Raw genomic sequence first — 21,586 nt, 5'->3', positions numbered from 1 at the left:
TTGATCAACAAGTTTGTTAATTGCAGTTCTTGAGAAATGAGTGTTTTCTCCACAGGTATGCTGCATTGCTGCCAAGGAACAAAACAATACTGAGCAGAATTCTGTTCCTTTTTTTTTTAAAGCTCAGCACCATTTCGAAGTGAATTATTTATGTTTTTATATGACGATTGTTCTGATTACAAATCTGGTGTGTGTAAATGGAGAGCAAAATTTGCCTGACTTTAGAATCACAGTACTTGTGAGCTGTCCTCGGTATTGATGCCAATAAAATGCAGGCGTAATGGAGCTAGACAGATAACTGAGACCAGGTGCAAAGCCAGTGTAGTTCACACCATGGTTGAACAAAATCTGCACCTAGAAGTCCTAAGAGTTGAGGCTAACCTGACTAGATCACTACAATTGAAATTGGGTATTTTCTTCTCCTCCCCACATAGCCTGGGTCCTTTGGCTGTGATCTGACCATTCTCAGGATTTAAAGTGGAGACGGACACATTCTTGGTGACTAGGGAACACAGTTAAATATGGTTTGGTCTAATCTCTGGATCCAAATGCTTTTTTGAACATCAAATAAAATCATAACTGTGTTAGGCTCTGGTGCCTTTAGGCCCAGAAATATTGTGGACTAGGCTCTACAGGCCAATAGGTTTTTTTTTTTTTTACTTGAATGTTTGTGTAGAATGTGCAGGCCCTAAAAACTTGCAAAGTTTTCTTCATCTGCCTTGCAGAAATAATTCTGGGTGCTGCAGGGGCCAAGGTGAAATAGCTGTCTGATCTGCCCGTTGGAAGGAATTTCTCTAGGTTGAGGTTTTACGTGGTTGATGGGTGTGCCACATGTGCCTTAATGTGCAAGGGGAATCTGAGACTGTGTGGTACTGAAACATACACTGGCAACTGATTTTATAGTTAAAAAATAAATTTGTATGGCGACTAATGGAGTTATTTTTAAATTATGCAGAATTAAATTGTAATAAAGCATTTTCTTGGTTTTTTCCTTTGTCTGGTTATTCATTCTTTCTCTCTTTTCGTAAGGGGTGTTTCAAAAAGTGTTCCCTTTCTCCCTGAGCTTTTGTTATAAGGAATTTGTAGTTCCTTGGAACCAAGTTTGTTTAGAGCAACTTTGATCTTTTATGAAATGCCCTTGCTCCCTTTAAGAATGTTCCTCTGTTTTTACAGCTTTGATCTTGCATTTAGTTCTGAGGGAAATATCTTTCCAGTCATGCCTAGAATTGCATTCTGAGCTGGAGAGGAGGATGTGAGTTATGACAGTAGTAGTGCCTCTTAAAAGGTTGAAGTAGGGATGGTGCAGCAGCTACCATCATCTACGCCTGTTTAAATGTAACCTTTATCATGTCTTTGTTCCATTTCAGAAGTGTCTCCTACTCCATTGTTCTATCAGACCTTCACAAATTTGGTGTAGGCAGACCAAATTTATAACGTCCAAGAACTACAGTTGGACATATGCTACTTCTGTTACCTCTAGTGCCACCTCACTATTGCCTGATTTCTGCTGGGTGGTAGTTGTGCAGAAAACACAATAAAAACTTACCCATTTCCCAAAACAAGCAATTGTGTGAATATATGTGGATGCAAAGGGACGCGGGTGGCGCTGTGGGTTAAACCACAGAGCCTAGAACTTGCCGACCTTCGGCGGTTCAAATCCCCAACACCCGGGGTGAGCTCCCATTGCTCAGTCCCTGCTCCTGCCAACCTAGCAGTTCGAAAGCACATCAAAGTGCAAGTAGACAAGTAGGTACTGCTCCGGTGGGAAGGTAAATGGCGTTTCCGCTCTGGTTCGCCAGAAGCGGCTTAGTCATGCTGGCCGTATGACCTGGAAGCTGTATGCTGGCTCCCTCGGCCAATAAAGCGAGATGAGCGCCGCAACCACAGAGTCGGTCATGACTGGACCTAATGGTCAGGGGTCCCTTTACCTTTATGTGGATGCAAATCTATTCTGTCTTCCCTTAAGAGCACAAGAACTCTGCTGGGTCAGGCCAAATGTCCATCCAGTCTAGCACCCTTCAGTAGCCCGTTGTATTTTTTAAATTACCCCCTCACACACCACCTGCCCTTCAAAACAAATTAGCACAGTGGTTTACTATGAATATAAAAATACCAGCAGGCATCTGTGGCCCTGTAACTTAAAGTAGTGTGCAGTGCTTCTGTTCACTGTTTCAGCTCCCTAATTTCATCTTTCCGGGTAAACCACTGGTATTGCGTTAAGCTAGGTAAGCTCTGATTTCGTCCCAAGCCTGCTGCTACCCCCCTTCTTCCTGCCCATAGCTGTCAACGTTTTCCTTTTTTTAAGGGAAAGTCCCTTGTTCCGAATAGGGTTCCTCGCAAGAAAAGGGAAAAGTTGACAGCTATGTTGCTGCCACCTCGTGGAACATGTTTCAGTAGTGCAAGCCTAAGCATGCCTAACTGGGAAGTAAGTGCTATTGAATTAAATGGGGCTTACTCCCAGGTATGGAAGTTTAGGATTGCAGCGTTACCCCCCCCCCCTTTTAAAAGCAGTTTTGAGAATAAATCTATTCTCCCAGCGTGGGGGCTGGAGCCCGCAACCCGCGCTCGCTCTGCCGACTTGAGCTATGCCATCACTCATTCATTTCTCTCAGCCCGGCGTAGTGGGAAGCCACGCCTCCTCGTTCTTCACAGGCCTCCCGCGTCCCGTCCCACAGCAAACTCGCTAGTCTAGTGCCGCTCTACCCTCATGGCTGCTCTCTATGAATGCGGCGAGACACGGCGCAACTTCCGCTTCCGATATAAACAAACCCGACTTGAAATAAATGGCGCTGTTGGAGGCTGCACCTGCAGATACCGCTTGGCGGAGATGTCAGACACGGACAGCGAGGAAGCGGCGGCGGCGGCGGCAGCGGCAGCTGCAGCTGCCAAGCCCTTCTCCCCGGCCGCATTCCACTTCGGCAACATTAACGACCACGGCCAGCTCGAGGGAGAAGAGCTCTTCGACGAGGTGGGCTCCTCTCGCGGGCAGGGGGCTGGGGCTGGGCGCTGGGCAGGGGGCTGGCGCTCGCTACTCTACGAGCAGCCGCCCCGGGACCGGAGCTCCATAGCTAGGGGGTTTGCTCCGCATGGGGAAGAGCTCTTCGACGAGGTGGGCTCCTCTCGGGGGCAGGGGGCTGGGGCTGGGCGCTGGGCAGGGGGCTGGCGCTCGCTACTCTACGAGCAGCCGCCCCGGGACCGGAGCTCCATAGCTAGGGGGCTTACTCCGCATGGGGAAGAGCTCTTCCTCAGTCGCCAGGGAGGACTGGGAGAGCTCCTGCAGAAAAGCGTAGCAACTATCTAGGGTTGTCATGTGCCCTCTTTTTCTAGGGGGGTGGAATTCTTCTTTTTCAGGGGAAAAATTTCTGTTCTAAATTTACCACATTTTCTCCGGCTTTACTTTCTGGATGATACATAGAAATCGTTGGTGGTTGAAGACTTGCTTTCCTCTTCTCTTTTCTTCTGCCCCCCCCCCGCCCCTGCCCCCTGGGGGCGGGGGGACACACCACTGCTTTGGTTTTGGAGCATGTGCTCTGTGTGCAGAAGCTGCCCCCCATCCCCAGTTCAACCCCTGACATTTAAAGGTGGGGCTGGGAATGTTCCTATCTGAGGGAGTGCAGAGCCACTTCCAGCAAGCATGGAGAATTCTGGGCTGGGGGGGACCACTGGTCTGGTTTTGGAGCATGTGCTCTGTGTGCAGAAGCCCCTCCTCCCTCCCCCATCAAAAAACCCTCTCCCCCTCTTCCATCACCCCCTGACATCTCAATGTAAGGATTGGAGAGTTCCTGCCTGAAAGCCCAGAGAGCCAATCACATTAATAGCAAATGGTGGACTAGGTGGACCAATGGTTTGGTTGTGGAGGATGTGCTTTGTGTACTGAAGCCTCCTGGTTCGACCTTGACATTTCAAGAAGGGGCTGGGAAAGTTCCTGCATGAGTCTGTGGGAGCCTTTTCTAACAAGCATAGCTGATTGAAGCTGATTAAAGCTACAGCATTGGACAAAGCGTTAATTAGAAGCCCCTTTCCCTGCTATTGAAACACACACACACATTCTTCTTGCAGCTGTGCATCTTCTGTAACTGGTAGTACCTCTGCAAGATATTCCAGGCAGAGAAGGATTTTCCCCTCACTTGTCTTTCAGCCTGAGATGCAAAAGACTTAATGTCACTGAGGTCTTGTCACTGAGCCCATAGTGCTCCCCCCACCCACCTTCCATATGAAACAGTCTTATATCAAATGAGACCTCTGGTTCTTCTAATCCAGTACTATCTGCTTTAACTAGCAGTGGTTCTCCAGAGATTTTTTTCAGCATTGCATCTTTTTAACTGGAGATACTGAGGACTGGATCTGGGGCCTCCTGCATACAAAATGTGCTCAGCCATCAAAACTACTGTCACATCTTGTATAGCTCCCAGGTATGCATTTCTGTTAATAGTGCAGTGTGGCTAGATGTTATCTGCAGTGCAACTTACTGCTTTGTCCTCCTAATAACTTTGCAGTTATGCCTTCCCAACTCTACTCCATAATACTGTCTTTCCTTCCACTTCTGACCAACTTATGTTCTCTTTCTTTCTCCCAGGAAACAAAGAAACGTTTGGCTGATCTAGGGGCAATGGATCTGGGGAGCTACATAACCAAAGCCACAGCCGGTGAATATGATGCTTCTGTGGTAGATGAAGCCCAGATGGATGAGGAAGGTGAGATAACCTTTTTGCCTTGGGGGTCTGAGGTAGAACAGCCTTCTCCAACCTGGTGTCTCCCACATGTTGTTGGAATCCAGCTCACATCAGCTCTAGCCAGCACAGCCAATGGTCAAGGAAGATGGTACTTTTGGTGCAACAGAATGTGGAGGGCACCAGGTTGGGGAAGTCTAGGGTAGAAGAAGGGCTTTGGTCTCAGGATCTGGGATGACTTCTGTTTGTGTATTAAAAAGAGGTCCAGCTGGTTGATGCTTTAGTGATGCTTGCTCAGCATCTGCAAGCAATGGCTAGATTTAGTAGCAAAGTGGCAGCTTCTGCTAGGTAAAGGTAAAGGGACCCCTGACCTTAGTCCAGTCGTGACCAACTCTGGGGTTGCGGCGCTCATCTTGCTTTATTGGCTGAGGGAGCCGGCGTACACCTTCTGGGTCATGTGGCCAGCATGACTAAGTCTCTTCTGGCGAACCAGAGCAGTGCACGGAAACGCCATTTACCTTCCCGCCGGAGCGGTACTTGCAATTTTGATGTGCTTTCAAACTGCTAGGTTGGCAGGAGCAGGGACCAAGCAATGGGAGCTCACCCTGTTGTGGAGATTTGAACCGCCGACCTTCAGCAAGTCTTAGGCTCTGTGGTTTAACCCACAGCACCACCCGCGTCCCTTGTTGTCTCAACATACATTCACCCTAAACTCTCACACACACTTTTTGGTTTGTCAGTAACAGAGCAATCCTAACCCTTGATCTATGTCATGGCTCAGTAAATTAAGGCCTGCGGTCCAGATCAGGCCCAATTGCCTTCTGGATCTGGCCCGCGGACGGTCCTGGAATTGCCACTTGAATCGGCATGATCATTCGTGCTGTGCCTTTTTTTTTTTTGCAATTTCCCCCCCTGGGCACCTTTTCCCCCTTCTCTCTCCCTCCTCCGGATTTATGTCTAAGCATAAATCCTTATGCCAGTGGAACAAAAGTTAGTGCTAAACTGGATTCCATCAGGGGAGCTGATATTCTGCACTGGGACTGAAGGGGTTTATATGTGATGGTTCCTATGTGTTGTGGTTCCTTTAATAGCTGTTCAGAAAAAATTGGTGCATGGCTTCCCTTATCTTGCACCTGCAGATCTTATGATTGGTGTTTGAAGGTCACTGTGACCTGGCAACCAGCCAAGGTTATGGTTATTCTTGAGTATATTGAGAGGGTTTGTACATTGTCTGTTCGGTTTGCTTTGAGGAAGCTCTGCCAGATTGATACTGAGCTTTGTGTTGTATGTATGCTGTGAGTTGTACTTGCTTTGCATTTGAAGCCTGCACCCTCTACCAGGGATCTAGTGGAAGCCTGTACTTTATGTATACAGTGAAACTGTCTTAATGCTTTGGACCTGTCAGTAAGTACTGAACTGACTGAAAAGTTGGAGTCTGACTGAATTTTTTCCAGCACAAACTGCACTGCCATGAACTACATGCTTGGGGAGCTGCACATGCTTGGCACAAGCCCTATGCCAACAGCTTCTATGTGATTTGTTATCTGCACCTGGTTTGTTCATATTCTGTGAATTAAATATTGTATTCCTCCCTCCCTCCCATTCCTTGCCTTGGTGTTTCCCTTACAGTCATGGGAAAAAGAAAGTGCACCCTCTTTGAATTCTGTGGTTTTACATATGAAGACATAATAACAATCATCTGTTCCTTAGCAGGACATATTACACTTTTGCTTTTATCATCATGTCTAGTTGCTGATGGGAATGAGGCTTAGGATACTCCTGTGAAAGCCATACTCCTTTTTCCCACGTCCTTCATGAATGTGGGTGCAGAAGCTGTGATAGGAAAAAGGTGCTGCCTGCTGGATCTGTAATTTTGCTGTGTTTTCTGTTTCTCCCTCCACCACTAGGCTGGGTTAAGAGTAATGACAATGCTGTTGATTATTCTGACATTACCGAGCTGGTTGAAGACGATGTCCACAGTGGGCAGGCGGTATGCAGCCCTCAGCTAGTTGTGAGGGCAGGTAAGCGGTGGCAGATGGTTTCCTCTGTCGCCTTTGGCATAACTGATCTTTTTCTAATCAAGCTGGTTCCTTCTGCCCTGATGTCCCTGCTGGTTCTCTCTTGCTCTTCTTCTTTAGAGTCCTGTACCTTTAATAATTGCAACCCTGGTTTCTGCTCCTGGTAAACATTTTATCAGCGGAGTCAGTCTTGCATAGTAAGCTTTTCCATTGCTCTGCCCACCTTGGCCCCTGTTACAGGAGCTGATGGTAATGAAGATTGCATTAATTGGATGTTTTAGCCCTAGGTCTTTCCATTCCCATAGCAGGTGTCTCAGCTGTGGGGAATAGGGGAAAGGTTTTTTAAAAAGAGAAAGTGGCTAGTTCCCTTGGATTCTTTCACATTTTTCTGTCTGAAGTCATCACTTGCAAATATGTCTCAGGCTTGGCTAGCCAAAGGACAACCTTCTTTCACATGGCCAGACCATGGAAGATGAGGCAATCAGTGGCTACTTACCATGACTGAATTGATTTTAGAATGTATATCAATTAATCGACTGTGATTTTATGTAAACTGTGCTATTTTTACTGTTGTTAGCCGCTCTGAGCCCAGCTTTGGCTGGGGAGGGCGGGATATAAAATTATTATTATTATTATTATTATTATTATTACTATTAATCTCCACCAATGCTTTACGTTGGGCCAGGTGCCTGGCCCACCTAACTCGGTATTATCTTCCCTGGCTGGCAGCCGCTCTCTGGGGTTTCAGCCAAGGAGTCTCTACCAAATACCCCTGGAGATGCCAGGAACTGAACCAGGGAGCTTCTGCATGCAAGGCAGATGATCTACCACTAATCTATTACCCTTTGTCTGGGGGCCCTTGAGGGTTGCATTGGGCTGCTGTAATCCAAATGAATTCTGACTGGTCTGTGTTGTGCCATTTATTTATTCGGTGGATTTCTTTGCACTGTATCCCAGCCTTATATTGGAGGTTCAGGCTCAGTTGTGATGTTGGTTGTGCTTATGCACATGCCCAACCTGCTGCCCTTTGATTTGATCTTTGGTGCTGGCATAGATGTGATCGTGCTCTCCCCCCTCCCCTGTGTAAGTGCCATGGTCTGATCACTATGCTCTGAAAACCAAGATTGATTTCCCACTCCTCCCCTGCTTGGGTGGCGAGCCTATTTGGGCTCACGCGCGAAGGCTGATGGATCCTGATAGATTCCGTCTGGCTTTGAGGGACCCTGCTCCTCCTGGCGACTCATTAGATGACCTTGTTGAGGACTGGAATAACTGGCTCTTGGCGGCCATTGATGAGATTGCGCCTAAGCGCCCTCTGCGACCCCGTCGAATCCGGGCCCCTTGGTTTACCGAGGAGCTCTGGAAAATGAAGCGGGATCTCAGACGGCTAGAGCGAATATGGCGACGGACTTCAAGAACATCTTATAGGAAGCTTATGAAAGCTTATGAGATGGCTATGAAAGCTGCTAAGAAATCTCACTTGGCAGCTTCCATTGCATCCGCTAGCTCTCGCCCAGCACAACTTTTTAGAATAATTAGGTCAATAACGTCCTTAGGAGGACAACCAAATTTAAGCACAAATTCGATCCACAGCGGTTGAGAAAGTTCTGTTGCTCCGCCGTGACCTCCCTGCCAATTTAGATACAGTGTCAGAACTGGAGGCCCCTCGATTGTCTTCGGGTCCAGTGTTAGAACATTTCGATCGGATACTCCCTGCTGATGTGGATAGACTCCTCCAAGCTGGTAGGTCCACCACCTGCCTCCTTGATCCGTGCCCATCTTGGCTGATTAGGGCGTGCCCAGATATCGCAGGGACTCCCCTGGTTGAAATTATCAATTTGTCCCTTGGCACGGGGATATTCCCAAGGGAGCTGAAGGAAGCAATGGTGTGTTTGCTCTTAAAGAAAACTTCACTAGATCCTTTAGATCTCCCATATCTGGGTAAAGTAATTGAGAGAGCAGTTGCAGAACAGCTTGGTAGGTTTCTGGAGGAAACATCGGCTTTATCGTTCCAATTTTAATATATGCACTGCCGAAGCGAGCACTGAAACATCGGCTTTAGATCCATTTCAGTCTGGATTCTGTCCTGGTTTTGGGACCGAGACGGCTCTGGTTGCCCTAATAGATGATCTCCGCAGACAAATGGATTGAGGCGGGTCGGGACTGCTGATTCTCTTAGATTTGTCAGCAGCCTTTGACCACCACCTCGCCGACATGGGGATGCAGGGCATAGCCCATAAATGGCTGTGCTCTTTTGATCTCCGGTCGGGGACAGAGGGTGGGAGGGAGATGTCGTTGCGCCACTCCTTGGTATGTGGAGTGCCGCAGGGCGCAATCCTCTCCCCGATGCTTTTTAACATTCTTATGCGCCCCCTTGCCCAGATTGTCCAGAGCTTTGGGCTGGGTTGTCACCAATATGCTGATGACACTCAGCTCTATCTGCTGATGGATGGCCATACTGACTCGATCCTGGACATACTGACCAGATGTTTGGAAGCTGTGGCTGGATGGTTTCGTGGGAGCCGATTGAAACTAAATCCTTCGAAGACAGAGGTCCTCTGGCTGGGTCGAGATGGTATGGGGATGAGGGACCAACTCCCTTCTCTTGCAGGGGCCCAATTAGTGTCATTGCCTTCCGTTAAGAGTTTGGGTGCAATCCTTGATGCCTCCCTTTCCATGGGGGCGCAGGTTACAGCAACAGCCAAGGCAACATTTTTCTCGCCCCAACCTGGCCACAGTGATCCATGCGACGGTCACCTCCAGGCTTGACTACTGTAATTTGCTCTACATGGGGCTGCTCTTGAAGCTGTCCCAGAAACTCCAGCGGGTGCAGAATGCTGCAGCGAGGCTGCTCACAGGGTCTCTGCCATGGGAGCATATTCACCCAGTGCTTTTCCAGCTGCACTGGCTCCCGGTGGAGTACAGGGTCAGATTTAAGGTGCTCCTTTTGACCTTTAAAGCCCTTCACGGCCTAGGACCCTCGTACCTATGGGACCGCCTCTCCTGGTATGCCCCACGGAGGACCTTATGGTCCATATATAGCAACACCCTAGAGGTCCCAGGCTCTAAGGAAGTTAGATTAGCCTCAACCAGAGCCAGGGCCTTCTCAACACTGGCTCCGGCCTGGTGGAACGTTCTGTTTCATGAGACCAGGGCCCTGCGGGATCTGATTTCTTTCCGCAGGGCCTGTAAGACAGAGTTGTTCCACCTTGCCTTTGGCTTAGAATCAGTTTGGTTCCCTCCCCCTCTTCCTTTTTACTTTCTCCTCCGGTGAAGAGGCTACATCCTAATTTTTAATGTTGTATTTTAATCTTTTAAAATTGTATTTTAATCAACTTGTTTTTATTATTGGTTGTTAGCCACCCTGAGCCTGGTCTTGGCTGGGTGGGGGCAGGGTATAAATAAAAAATTATTATTATTATTATTATTATTATTATTATTATTTGGTGTCATAGGAAGCTGCCTTAGACCGTAGCTCCTTCTTTCTCAGTATTGTCTACATTGACTAGCAGTGGCTCTCCAGGGTTTCAAATTAGTCCTATCGCAGCCATACCTAGCGATGCTGGGGATTGAACCTGAGGTGTTCTTCATGCAAAGCAGATGGACCTCAGCCCTTACCCACAGGAAACCAAAAAATTACAGAAATAACTAGTTGAGTGTGGGGAATTATGTGAGAATAGAAGATGATGGAGGATGCCTGGGTCTTCTTGGAATGTTAATAGCTTTTAACAAGGACAACGAACTGGAGGTGTGATGAGATGGAAGGGCTGCCCATCATTGAGTTCCCTCCTTTCTTACTTAGGTGGTGTTTCTGTTTCTGGCTCTGAAGAAACCAGTTCCAGGCTGATGGCTCCTTTGCCACCACCTCCAGTGCCGGTGAAGGAGGCCGAGGAACAGGACACAACTTATTTTGGTGCGTATGCACTCATGGGATGTGACTGTGAGCCCTTTAGAGGCAGGGCTAAGCAGAAGGTATACGGGAGCAAAACAAGCACACTGTACTCCACCTGTTATTTTCATTGTAACACCTAGCTCTCATCTCATTACGTTAAGGATTTATGGTTGCACAATAGCTCGACAGTCACGGAATCTACTGGTGGTGGGAGAACTTAATCTGAGTCATTCAGATTTCTTTAGTGCAGGGTCAGTGTGGCTTTGGGCATGTCCAAGAGGATTCTCTGTGACTCTTCCCTTGTCCTGCCCCACACCACTTTTGTCCCGAATGCAAGCTGCAATTCTCAAGATGCCGGGTTCCATTTGAAACACTGCTCGTCTTTCCACTTCAATGCCTGGCTTAGCTTTCTGCCATGTTGAGGTTACGGAGCAGAGATTTTCTTTCTTTTCTCTCTGAGAGATGCTCTCCATTCCAGGCAATGAAGAGAGCGAGAATGTCATCCAGCTGCCCACCATTTCCTCTTCCGAATCTGAGCAGCAGTCCAAGGAAGACAAGTCTACATTTCCACTTGCAGGGATAATGCAGCAAGATGCCACCGAGCAGCTGCCCAGCGCCACAGACCTGTTCCCTGAATTCCGGCCAGGCAAGGTAGGGCTTGAGGGTTGAGTTGGAGTGAAAGGCTGCACTTCGTGGTAGAAGGATGGGCGATTTCTCTCTGTACTTCTGTTTATTTCACAAATTTATATACCACTTGATTGTAAATCCTCCCCCCAACCCCCCTCAAAACAGTTTGCAGAAGGAATAAAACAATAAAATTATCAGTAACAATAGTTACAAACATCTATTTAAAACAAAATATAATTGCATTTAACAATAAGCTAAAAAAAGCTAAAAGCAGATTAAAGCACATAGCAACATTCTACATATTTGGGTAGGCTTGTCTAAGCAAAAGTGCCTTTAGCAGCGAGTTCCATAGTGTAAATTCCAGAGTGTAAAGGCAGGGCAAGTATTATACAGCACCTGCAATGGTGTCAGTTCTGCAGACTGAAGCTGTTGGGTGAGCACATTTCAGGTATGGTGATCTTCCATTTTGGCCCCCGGAGCCCTGAGATGGCTCTGTGTCTCCTGCTCCTCTCCCAGTCCTTCCAGGCTTCCTGTCTCAGGATGCAGTTACCTTGCCAATTCCTAGTAAGAGTGTAAAAAGCTAGGTGCATCTCCTTTTCTTCAGGTGAGGGTTCTCTTGTGGTCCCAAATGATTAGCGTAAATTCCCAAGCTTGAGGTATGTGTAATGACTGGGGAGCTCAGGCTGGAGGCTAATGAAAAGCACTTTTCAGCACTAATAGCCCCCACCTACCCCCAGGATGTGAATAAGTCCCAAGAGCAACAAGATCGCTGGTACCTCCATATACTGTGCCCTACGAGAGAAAGCTGGACATGGCTTATTGTGTTGGACTGTCTCAAAGCTTGTCATTTGGAGGTGGGGGTACAGCTGGGGAGGAAAAGGATAACCCTAAATGTGGTGCTTCCCCCTCCCAAACTGAAAGTGCGGCTCTAGTGCAATTGGGCTTCAGAAAAGCCTCCTCTTCACTCCAGGAGGAGCCTTTTAGGCAAGTCTGATTGTTGCAGGGGCAGATGCTACATTGATGGAATGGATATGGGTGCCCATGAGTGTAAGGGAGGCAGTGAGTGAGTGAGTGAGTGAATGAATTTGTGTGCTGTATGTGTGTAATGCTTGAGCAAGCATGGGGTGGTCCCACCCTCCACCAGCTCTGGCCCAGCTCTCTTGGGCTATGTCTGTTTACGTTTTGGACTCTTCCTCCATTGGCATGTGACCCACCAAAGGTTAGCCATGTGGGAATGTGGCCCCCAGGTTGCAGAAGTTCCCCCACCCCTTCTGCAGGTCTTGCAAACCCACCTGGAGAGAACTTCCTTCACAGCCAGCTAGAGTGACAGAGAGATGCGACCTGATGGCAAACTTAATGTTTACGTGCTTGATGTGCTCTGAGTGATCAGAGAGACCAGCCACTTATGCCTCCCAACCTTTGCTCCCTTCTTTGTCCTTCCCTGTAGGCGCTGCGATTTCTGCGCCTCTTTGACCCTGGCAAAAATGCCCCATCTGTCTGGAGCACAGCCCATGGGAAGCTCAAGAAGAAGAAGAAGCAGCAGCAGCACCAGAAATCAACTCAGAAAGTACAGAAAGGAGAAGCTGCTACTGAGGAAGGCACAGAAGGCAAATCATCCTGGGAGTACAAGTTTGCCCCAACTCCTCCTCCGGAGCAGTGCCTTTCTGACGATGAGGTGGGTTTCTGGGAGCAGAGAGGAGGATGGAGTAGGGGATTGTTAGTGTGTTCGCTGCTTTTACTGTCTCACAGCAGAGTTACTTAGAAAGCCTTCCAGCATCTTCACAGCAGTCCAGCTCTCTATCAGTGGGTCTGTTTAGCCTGGAAAAGAGGAGACTGAGAGGAGATATGGTAGCCATCTTCAAATATCTCAAGGGCCGTTACATGGAAGAGGGAGCAAACTTGTTTTCTGGAGGGTAGGACTCAAGGCAATGGCTTCAAGTTGCAAGAAAAGAGATCCTGACTAAACATTCAGAAAAACTTTCTGACAGTAAAAGCTATTCAGTCGTGGAACGGACTCCCACGAGAGGTGGTGGACTTTCCTTCTGTGGAGGTTTTTAAGCAGAGGTTGGGTCATGGATGCTTGAGCTGAGATTCCTGCATTGCAGGGGGTTGGACTAGATGACCCTGCGGATCTCTTCCAACTCTAAGATTCTAGGATTCTCTGAAATGAAGAGAGCCCCTCTGCTCCCTGCAGCCATCTGATTAGAGAGACAGACTCTCACAGACACAGGCTGACACTGAATCTCTCCTCCCTCAGAGGTGCCCCACCTGATGCTGGGGAGGATTCTCGTTGCTAAGCAACTTCATTCAAGGACAGACTCTGTTCCAAGCACCATTTAAAGTTTATCTTTGGAATACAGCAGCAGGGGTGGGATGTAGTTCATGCCAGACAGCCTCTTTGCTACTTCAAAAGAGAGGTTGTGGATTCCTGTCTGCCTTGCTGAAGGACATAGGTTCCCCTGCCAATAACAGCTGAATCTCTTCCTACCAAGAAGGAAGGCTGAGAAATATTAGTCTCTGCAAGGCGAATGCCAAGTGCAAATCAGTGCTGAGGATGGTCCGAGTCCTCTGGAGATGCTCCTAGTACCTCTCTTTTTTAGAAAATAATTTTTATTAAGTTTTCAATTTTACATCTCCAAATAAACCTTTTACAAACTTTAAAATATTTAGTGACTTCCTTCTACTCTTTCCATGGTTCATTTTACACATCCCTGCATATTTTTACTATAACCATTCAAATCAGTTTTCCATTTTACATCTATCAAAAATTATTTACTCTGTTGAATTTATCTTAGTGCTTCCAGCATTTTCAGCTTTATAGTTATTTTCCATATATTCAATCAATGATTTCTGCTTTTCTTTAAATATATGTTCTTCTTGCTCTTTTATTTTATGTGTTAAATATGCAAGTTCTGCATTTTCTGACAGCTTAAGTTGCCAATCCTCTTTAGTTGGGACCTCACTCACTTTGCATTTTTGGGCTAACAAAACATGGGCCGCAGCTGGTGCATACATAACCTTTTCTGACACCTAGGAACTTCTGTCTGGGTTATTCCTAACAAAAAGGACTCTGGTTGTTTTTTTGGGGGGGGGATAGTTTTAAATTCCCCCCCCCAATTCATTATAAATCATTTCCCAATACACTTTTATCTTGTTACATGTCCACCACATGTGAAAAAAAGTTCTCTCCACTTCTTTACACTTTCAGCACATATCTGATTCTGTTTTATAAATCATAGCCAACCTACTCAGAGTTAAGTACCATCTATGAATCATTTTCAAATAATTCTCTTTCCATGAATAACTTTCAGTAAATTTCAGGTCACTTTTCCAGAGTTTCTCTCAGAGGTTGAGATCTATATTGTGCCCTGTATCTATTGCACAGTGTGTCTTTGAAGCTTTAACAAGATCATCTTTTGTTTCCTGTTCTAGTAGAAAATTATACATTTTAGACAAAGGTCTATCCTTTTTTTGTAGGATTTCCCCCCCCCTCTTCAAATTGTGAGCTTTGGTCCAGAAATCAATTCTTTCTATCTCATTTAAACATGTTGTGTAACTGGTGTTATTGCAACCAATCTGTAACTTGGCTCCTTAAGTCTTCCATAGGTTTCAGTCTGGGTTCCCTCACTGTAAAATCCACAGCAGTTTCCTGTAAGCCGCCCATTGTCAGTCCATATTAACTCTCTTAATTGTAATTGCTTCAGTGGGATCCAGCTCCCCTCTCTTGACCCTCTGACTCCCTCTCCCCCTCCAGATCACCATGATGGCACCGGTGAAGCCCAAGGCCTCCCAGTCTAAGAAAAACACGAAGGTGGCAGCCCCCACGTCCGAGGTGGCTGAATGGCGCCATGGGCCTGCCAAGTTCTGGTATGACATGTTGGGCGTCCCCGAGGACGGCAGCGGCTTTGACTATGGTTTCAAGATGAAGGAGCACAAAGAGGAGGAGGTGGGTGTGGAGAAAGGGCTCTGTTTTTCCTCCCCCAAAGCAGCAGCAGCAGGAGGAGGGAAGGGGCCCAGCTACCGGCACCTTGACCATTTTCTGTTCTCTCTCCACAGACTCCTAAGGCTGAGAAGGACAATCTGCTGTCAGATGAGGACTTCCTCATGGTGACCCAGAAGCACTGGGAGGATGACGTGATCTGGAACGTGGATGACATCAAGGAGGATCCCAAGGCAAAGCAAGCGAGGCAGGAGGCCTGGTTGCCGTCCAGTATGAAGACAGGTGCCACCGCCACCAGCACCCAGCAAGGTAAGGTTAGCAGGCAACTGGAGGAAGGGCCATATCTCAGTGCCAGAGCACACCTGCTTCACACACAGAAGGTCCCTGGTTCAGTTCCAGCATCTTCAGGTATGGCGGGGAAATGTGGCCTGAAATCCTGGAATGCTGCTGCCTGTTAGTGCCCACAATACTGAGACTGATGGACCAATCTTGGTATAAGTCAGCTTCCTATAATTATGTATCTTTAAAGCTGCAGGTTGTATTAATAACAATACCATTGTCAAAACATTATTATTGGTAGTAGTTGTAGTAAGTAAAGGTAAAGGTACCCCTGCCCGTACGGGCCAGTCTTGCCAGACTCTGGGGTTGTGCGCCCATCTCACTCAAGAGGCCAGGGGCCAGCGCTGTCCGAAGACACTTCCGGGTCACGTGGCCAGCGTGACATCGCTGCTCTGGCGAGCCAGAGCTGCACACGGAAACGCCGTTTACCTTCCTGCTAGAAAGCGGTCCCTATTTATCTACTTGCACCCGGGGGTGCTTTCGAACTGCTAGGTTGGCAGGCGCTGGGACCGAGCAACGGGAGCGCACCCCGCCGCGGGGATTCGAACCGCCGACCTTTCGATCGGCAAGCCCTAGGCGCTGAGGCTTTTACCCACAGCGCCACCTGCGTCCTGTAGTTGTAGTAGTAACCCTTTTATATATACAGTATATATATATCAAAATGATTTACAGACAGGCCAAAGAAACAGATTACAATTTTACTCTGTGAAGCACCCTGAGATCTTATGATGAAGGGTAGTATATAACTCAAAATAATAGAATAAAAGCAGTACGACCCCCACCCAGCCCCCGGCAAATAGATTTCAAAAGCAATACGAAACAAATACCTGCAACAGAGACGTTTCACCTCAGTGCACAAACTTATTGAAACGAAAAGTTCCTCAATTTGTCACTTTGTTTTTAATGTCTGATTTTATGTTTTCAATGAATTTGTGTGTTTGTGTGTGTCTGCGTTTTATGTGAATGGCTTAGAGCAGGGATGTCCAACTGGTCAACGGCGACTGACAGGTCGATCCCCAGTTGATATAAGTCGATCGCGGTTGATTGTGGGCTCATTTTCCTCCTCGGGTGGACGTCCCAGGCTTAGAGGGTTTCGTTGATTATGCAGTATTTAAAGATATTGCCAAGTAAATAGACAAGAAGCACACTTTTTGGACCGTCTGCTGCTGGACTTCATTTGGCCTCCTCAAGATCTTCTTGCATCTGTTGCCAGTACTGAACTGCAGTGGGTGCCTGCTCAGTTTGCCTCTCCCTCTGACACACACAGCCCAGCATGTCGGGAGTGTTGGGCCTTGCTCAGCAAAGAGGAGCAGCTCCTCAAACAGTAGAGAGGAAAGAGGAGGCTTGTACCATGCAGTGGAGAGATGTTCTATGTTAGTCAGCAAAAGGGAATGGGCAATAATTACCTGGCAGGATCTAGGTCTGATGTGTCAGCTTCAGCCCTGCCCACATTTCAAGCTTGAGGCCTATTCAGAGGAACAGCAGCAGATCTGTACTCAGTCAGTGACCATTGTTGAATCTGGGAGTCCCTGCCACAGGACAAGAGATCCCAGCACCTGGGGTTCCTGGATAGCTATTTGACCCCACCCCACCCCACCCCACAACAAATCTCCCCCAGGAGCACAGAATACAATGAACCAGGCAGGATCTTCAGAGACACTGCCAAAGTGGCTGGTTTAGCTGCAGAGAACACTATTGTGGTGGCTTTAAAAGGGATTAGACAAATCCATGTAGGCCTGTTAACCCTGATGCCTATGTTCTCCCTACATTGCTGGAGACAGTATGCTGCTGAATACCAGTTTCTGGAAACCATAGGAGGGGAGAGGTCTTGCTTGTTGGCAGAACTTCTCATATATCGTTATGGGGTCTTGAGAGAGCAGTTCTTTGGAACGGAGGTGCTGAAATTCCAATGTACCTCAAGCACATGGCAGTCGGTGGAGATAATTGTATTCTCTGCGTTTCTGGAAATAAAATGGCTAGGGTGTTGAGGAACAAATGGAAGCAGGGCTGTAGTGATAAGGACCAATCACCTGAGTCATCATCACACACATGGCAAAAAAACAAACAAACCCTCTCCCCACATGCTGGTAACTTGTGTTAAATGAGCAGCATCGATTCTCCAATAAGCCTCTGTGTGGAAGGAAGCACCCTCCATTGACAATGTGTTCTTCCTCTTTGTCTTGTAAAATTCACACACTCTGCCTTTACATCTTCTGAGGGTCAAGTCTGTGCTTTCGAGAGGGTGGTCAGCATCATTTGGGTAGATAGGGGGAAGAGGAATTTGACAGGGTCCTAGTTCTCTGGAGATCTTTATAGGAGTGCTTTTGTTGTGCCGTTGCAGCAAATCAGAAAGAAGGCCAGCCGTGGTACTCTATTTTCCCCATTGAAAACAGAGAGCTCATTTATGGCCGTTGGGAGGACAACATCATCTGGGACCATGAAGCAATGGAGAATGTCTTGACTCCATCGGTTATGACACTTGACTCAGACGATGAAAATCTAGTCCTGGGTTTGTTCACACAATCACCATGCTTTTCCTTTGACCTACTAGTGGTTGGAAACAAGAGATTTCTGGCTTTCTGGAGATCAGTGATTTTGCAGGGTTGGGTTGGGGAACATAGATGCAAAATTCAGGTGGACTGAGGAAATAATGATGATGATAATAATTTTATTATTTATTATTTTTACCTAGCCCATCTGGCTGGCTTGCAGCATATATAAAAACATAGTAAAATGTCAAACATTAAAAACTTCCCAATACATGGCTGCCCTCAGATGTTTTCTAAAAGTTGTGTAGTTCTTTTTATCTCCTTGCCATCTGACGGAGGGTGTTCCACAGGGAGGGCGCGACTACTTAGAAGGCCCTCTGCCTGGTTCCCTGTACCTTTGCTTTTTGCAGTGAGGGAACCACCAGAAGACCCTCTGATTAGGACCTCAGGGGCTAGGCGATGGGTGTGGAGATACTCCTTGATGTATACTGGACTGAATGTTTTACTGAGCAATCTGCTGTTTAAGACAGGTGAAGCTCTTGTTTTTTTAGCTCCCAGAAAATTCTCCTAACTGTCCTGACTTCTCCCAAGGGATTCTGGGAATTGTAGTTGCGTAAGGGGCCTGAGGATCTAATAGAACTCTGATTCCTTTGGAGGAGCCATTAGTTAACTTGTGTGTGTGTGTGTGTGCGCGCGTGCGTGCGCGCGCGCGCGCACACACACACACACACACACACACACACACAATGTAGCAATGGGACTTAACCTGCAGAAGCAAGGAGTGAGATGACCTGTCATGTAATAGATCCCATGGGGAGGGAATTGGATCATGGTCTCAGATTTGAAGGTCAGTTAAATCTCTTATTGTTTTAAGTTAAGATTGTATTTTAAAAATTAGTTGGCCCCTTTTTTTTACATTTTAAAATATTTTTGCAGATTTTACAGAAGAGATAAAAATATCATCACCTGGCATTAACAATAAGAATATTCAATCAATCCTAACTTAAAAGTATAGATTAATATAAGCAGTCCATGTCCAAATAGGTTTCTTAAAGAGGTTGCCAGTGAAGGGTCATGCATTCAGATGGACTTCCTTTATGTAAGTGCTTTGGTGATGGGGATACCTAGACAGACAGACATTGAGAGTACACTTTTATTGTATGTTCTTTCCTAGAAATTCCTGAGGAGGACGACGGGGGGACGTTGAACACTCCTTCTGAAAATAAGAAAAAACCTTCTCAAAGGAATAGCCGGATTCTCCTGAGCAAGACGGGAGTTATTCAGGAGGAGCCTCAACAGGTTTGTGGAAGCGGCTCAGTTTGTTTCACATAAGGCTGATAAATGGAAGGGGAAAGAAATTCTGACTTCAACTTCCCTGTGTTGCAACTCTAGAATATGTCTGACCCAGAGGTGAAGGACCCCTGGAACCTCTCGAATGATGAATTTTACTATCCAAACAAGCAGAGGCTTCATGGAACCTTTGGAGGCAACATCATCCAGGTTAAAACCAGTGGTATCATCTCTCTCTGTTTGTGCATGCATGTTTAAATGTGCCAAAGTGCAGTCTTGTGCAGAATTCCAGCCTTCTGAGAACCATGTGCCTGTGGCAAAATGCTCAGCCTTGCATCTTCACAATAGGACAAGATTCTGTGTGCAGGTACGATTGGTGAGCCAGCTTTCCATTGGATGCTTACAGAGCTTCTTCCCAAGGCTTAGGATGTGGCTTTGCATGGCATGTTCATAGGGTGGACATATCCCCTTCCCTTCTGTGACCCATGATTGCCCTTGTTCTGGGATGGGGACATGTTCCTTTGGCTGGCGGTAATGTACATCCAGACTTTTGTACATCCCGAGTGAAAGTTCATGTTTGGGTTGTGTTTTTTTTTTTTGCCTTGGTGCAGCACTCAATTCCTGCAATGCAGCTTCAACAGCCCTTCTTCCCCACCCACCTGGACCCCACAGAGCTCCGCCAGCTGCACCGGCCCCCCTTGAAGAAATACTCCGTCGGGGCCTTGTCCCAGCCTGGCCCCCATCCAGTGCAGTCACTGCAAAACCACATCGAGAAGAAAGCCAAGGTAAAGCCTCCATTTCCTGGTTTGGCTCTGATGCTTTGACCAGCTATGCCCTCAACTTTTTCTCACCTTGGGGGCTCAGAGAGAAGCTACCTGATGCTGTGTGTGTTTCTGTCTTTGTTTGGTCAGTTTATAATTTTTTAATATTAAAATATTAATTGGTTTTATAACTTGACACAAAACCCAATTTATACACTTAACAATTCTACTTCCGGTCTTCCCATTCATGATGCCCCCCCCCCTCCTGCAATTACCTGGTGCCTTTTATACAATACTTATTCTACTTTACATTTCTTTATTTTTTCATTCTTGCTACCCTTCCATTGCTTACACTTCAAGCCTGCTTGCAATTTCATTTGGCTATAATACTTTTTGAAAAAATTCCATTCTTCCATATACTATTCTCATTTTGGTCTCTTTGCCATCACTTTTGCTATCTTCACATAGTCCATTAACTTCAAAATCCGCTCCTCTTTTATTGGAACCTTGCTGCCTTCTCACTTCTGTGCATACAGAACTCTGGCTGCTGCGGTCACATACTTAAGTAACTTGGCCATCCTTTTTGGGATTTCTAATCCTATTACTCCTAATAAGAATGCTTCAGGCTTTGGGGGAACAGTGATTTTAAACTTTTTTTATTTCATTATGTATCATTTCCCAAAAGCCTGTTGCGATCGATATATATATATATATATATACACACACACATATATATACACACACAAGTCCAGCACCTATAGAAAGATGTCCCACGTGTTGGCACTTCCGACATTTGTTCGACGCTGTCTTATACATCTTTGCTATCTGCATTTGGTCTCTTTGTACTTTCAACTTGCTCTGCACCCAGATGAGAAGGAGTGCGCTGCAAGCCTCTGGTGGTGGGGAGATGTTCTTCATGCGCACTCCGCAAGACCTCTCAGGCAAGGATGGAGACCTTATCCTAGCGGAGTACAGTGAGGAGAACCCCCCCTTAATGATGCAGGTTGGCATGGCAACCAAGATCAAGAACTACTACAAGCGGGTGAGAGTGCTGTTGTTTGGCTGCAGGTGTTTGAGCTTCTGTAGCTTGAGGCTGCCCTTCTCACTAAAGCTGTATTTCCTTTTGGCAGAAGCCGGGTCAAGATTCAGGTCCCCCTAAGCAGCCATATGGGGAGACCACCTACTGCCAAACCTCCCCGTTCTTGGGTTCTCTTTACCCAGGCCAGCAACTCCAGGTGAGATGTCTGCCTTTCACAATGGGTGGGGTGGCAAGATTGAGTTTGTGTGTGTTCTTCAGAATTGTGTGACCTCCTTCCCAAACCCAAGAAGTGTTTGCCTGGTTTTTTGGGAAGGAGGCTCGAGGGCTCTGGCAGGGTCCCAGAGCTACCACTTTCCCAAAGCCCAGTAAGCAAGGTGCCGGGCTTTGCAGAGGCGTGTCATAGCCCCGTATGAGTCCTGTTGCTGAGCAAGCAAGGACTAGGAGTCTCTGGGGAAGACTTACCAGAAAGGAGAATCCACATATGAAGTCAGACAGTCCAGAGATCAGGGAAACCAGATGAT

General features: G+C 47.0%; 1 protein-coding gene across 1 annotated transcript in view; it reads left to right on the top strand.

The window, feature by feature from the left end:
* Positions 1–2,767: 2,767 nt before the first annotated feature.
* Positions 2,768–21,586, top strand: part of TAF1 (TATA-box binding protein associated factor 1) — a 51,622-nt gene continuing 32,803 nt past the window's right edge. Inside the window, exons 1-14 of the mRNA XM_081897212.1 lie at positions 2,768–2,968; positions 4,577–4,694; positions 6,578–6,691; positions 10,491–10,601; positions 11,059–11,231; positions 12,655–12,882; positions 14,962–15,153; positions 15,264–15,456; positions 17,828–17,995; positions 19,150–19,274; positions 19,368–19,475; positions 19,877–20,050; positions 20,895–21,068; positions 21,157–21,261. Coding sequence (XP_081753338.1) covers positions 2,828–2,968; positions 4,577–4,694; positions 6,578–6,691; positions 10,491–10,601; positions 11,059–11,231; positions 12,655–12,882; positions 14,962–15,153; positions 15,264–15,456; positions 17,828–17,995; positions 19,150–19,274; positions 19,368–19,475; positions 19,877–20,050; positions 20,895–21,068; positions 21,157–21,261 — 2,124 coding nt within the window. The 5' untranslated portion in view covers positions 2,768–2,827. The remainder of the gene's footprint in view (positions 2,969–4,576; positions 4,695–6,577; positions 6,692–10,490; positions 10,602–11,058; positions 11,232–12,654; positions 12,883–14,961; positions 15,154–15,263; positions 15,457–17,827; positions 17,996–19,149; positions 19,275–19,367; positions 19,476–19,876; positions 20,051–20,894; positions 21,069–21,156; positions 21,262–21,586) is intronic.

This window comes from Podarcis melisellensis (assembly GCF_964234715.1).
Source record: "Podarcis melisellensis genome assembly, chromosome: Z".
Taxonomy (NCBI): Eukaryota; Metazoa; Chordata; class Lepidosauria; order Squamata; family Lacertidae; genus Podarcis; species Podarcis melisellensis.
The sequence above is the reverse complement of the archived record's forward strand: the minus strand, read 5'-3'. Positions and strand labels throughout refer to the sequence as shown.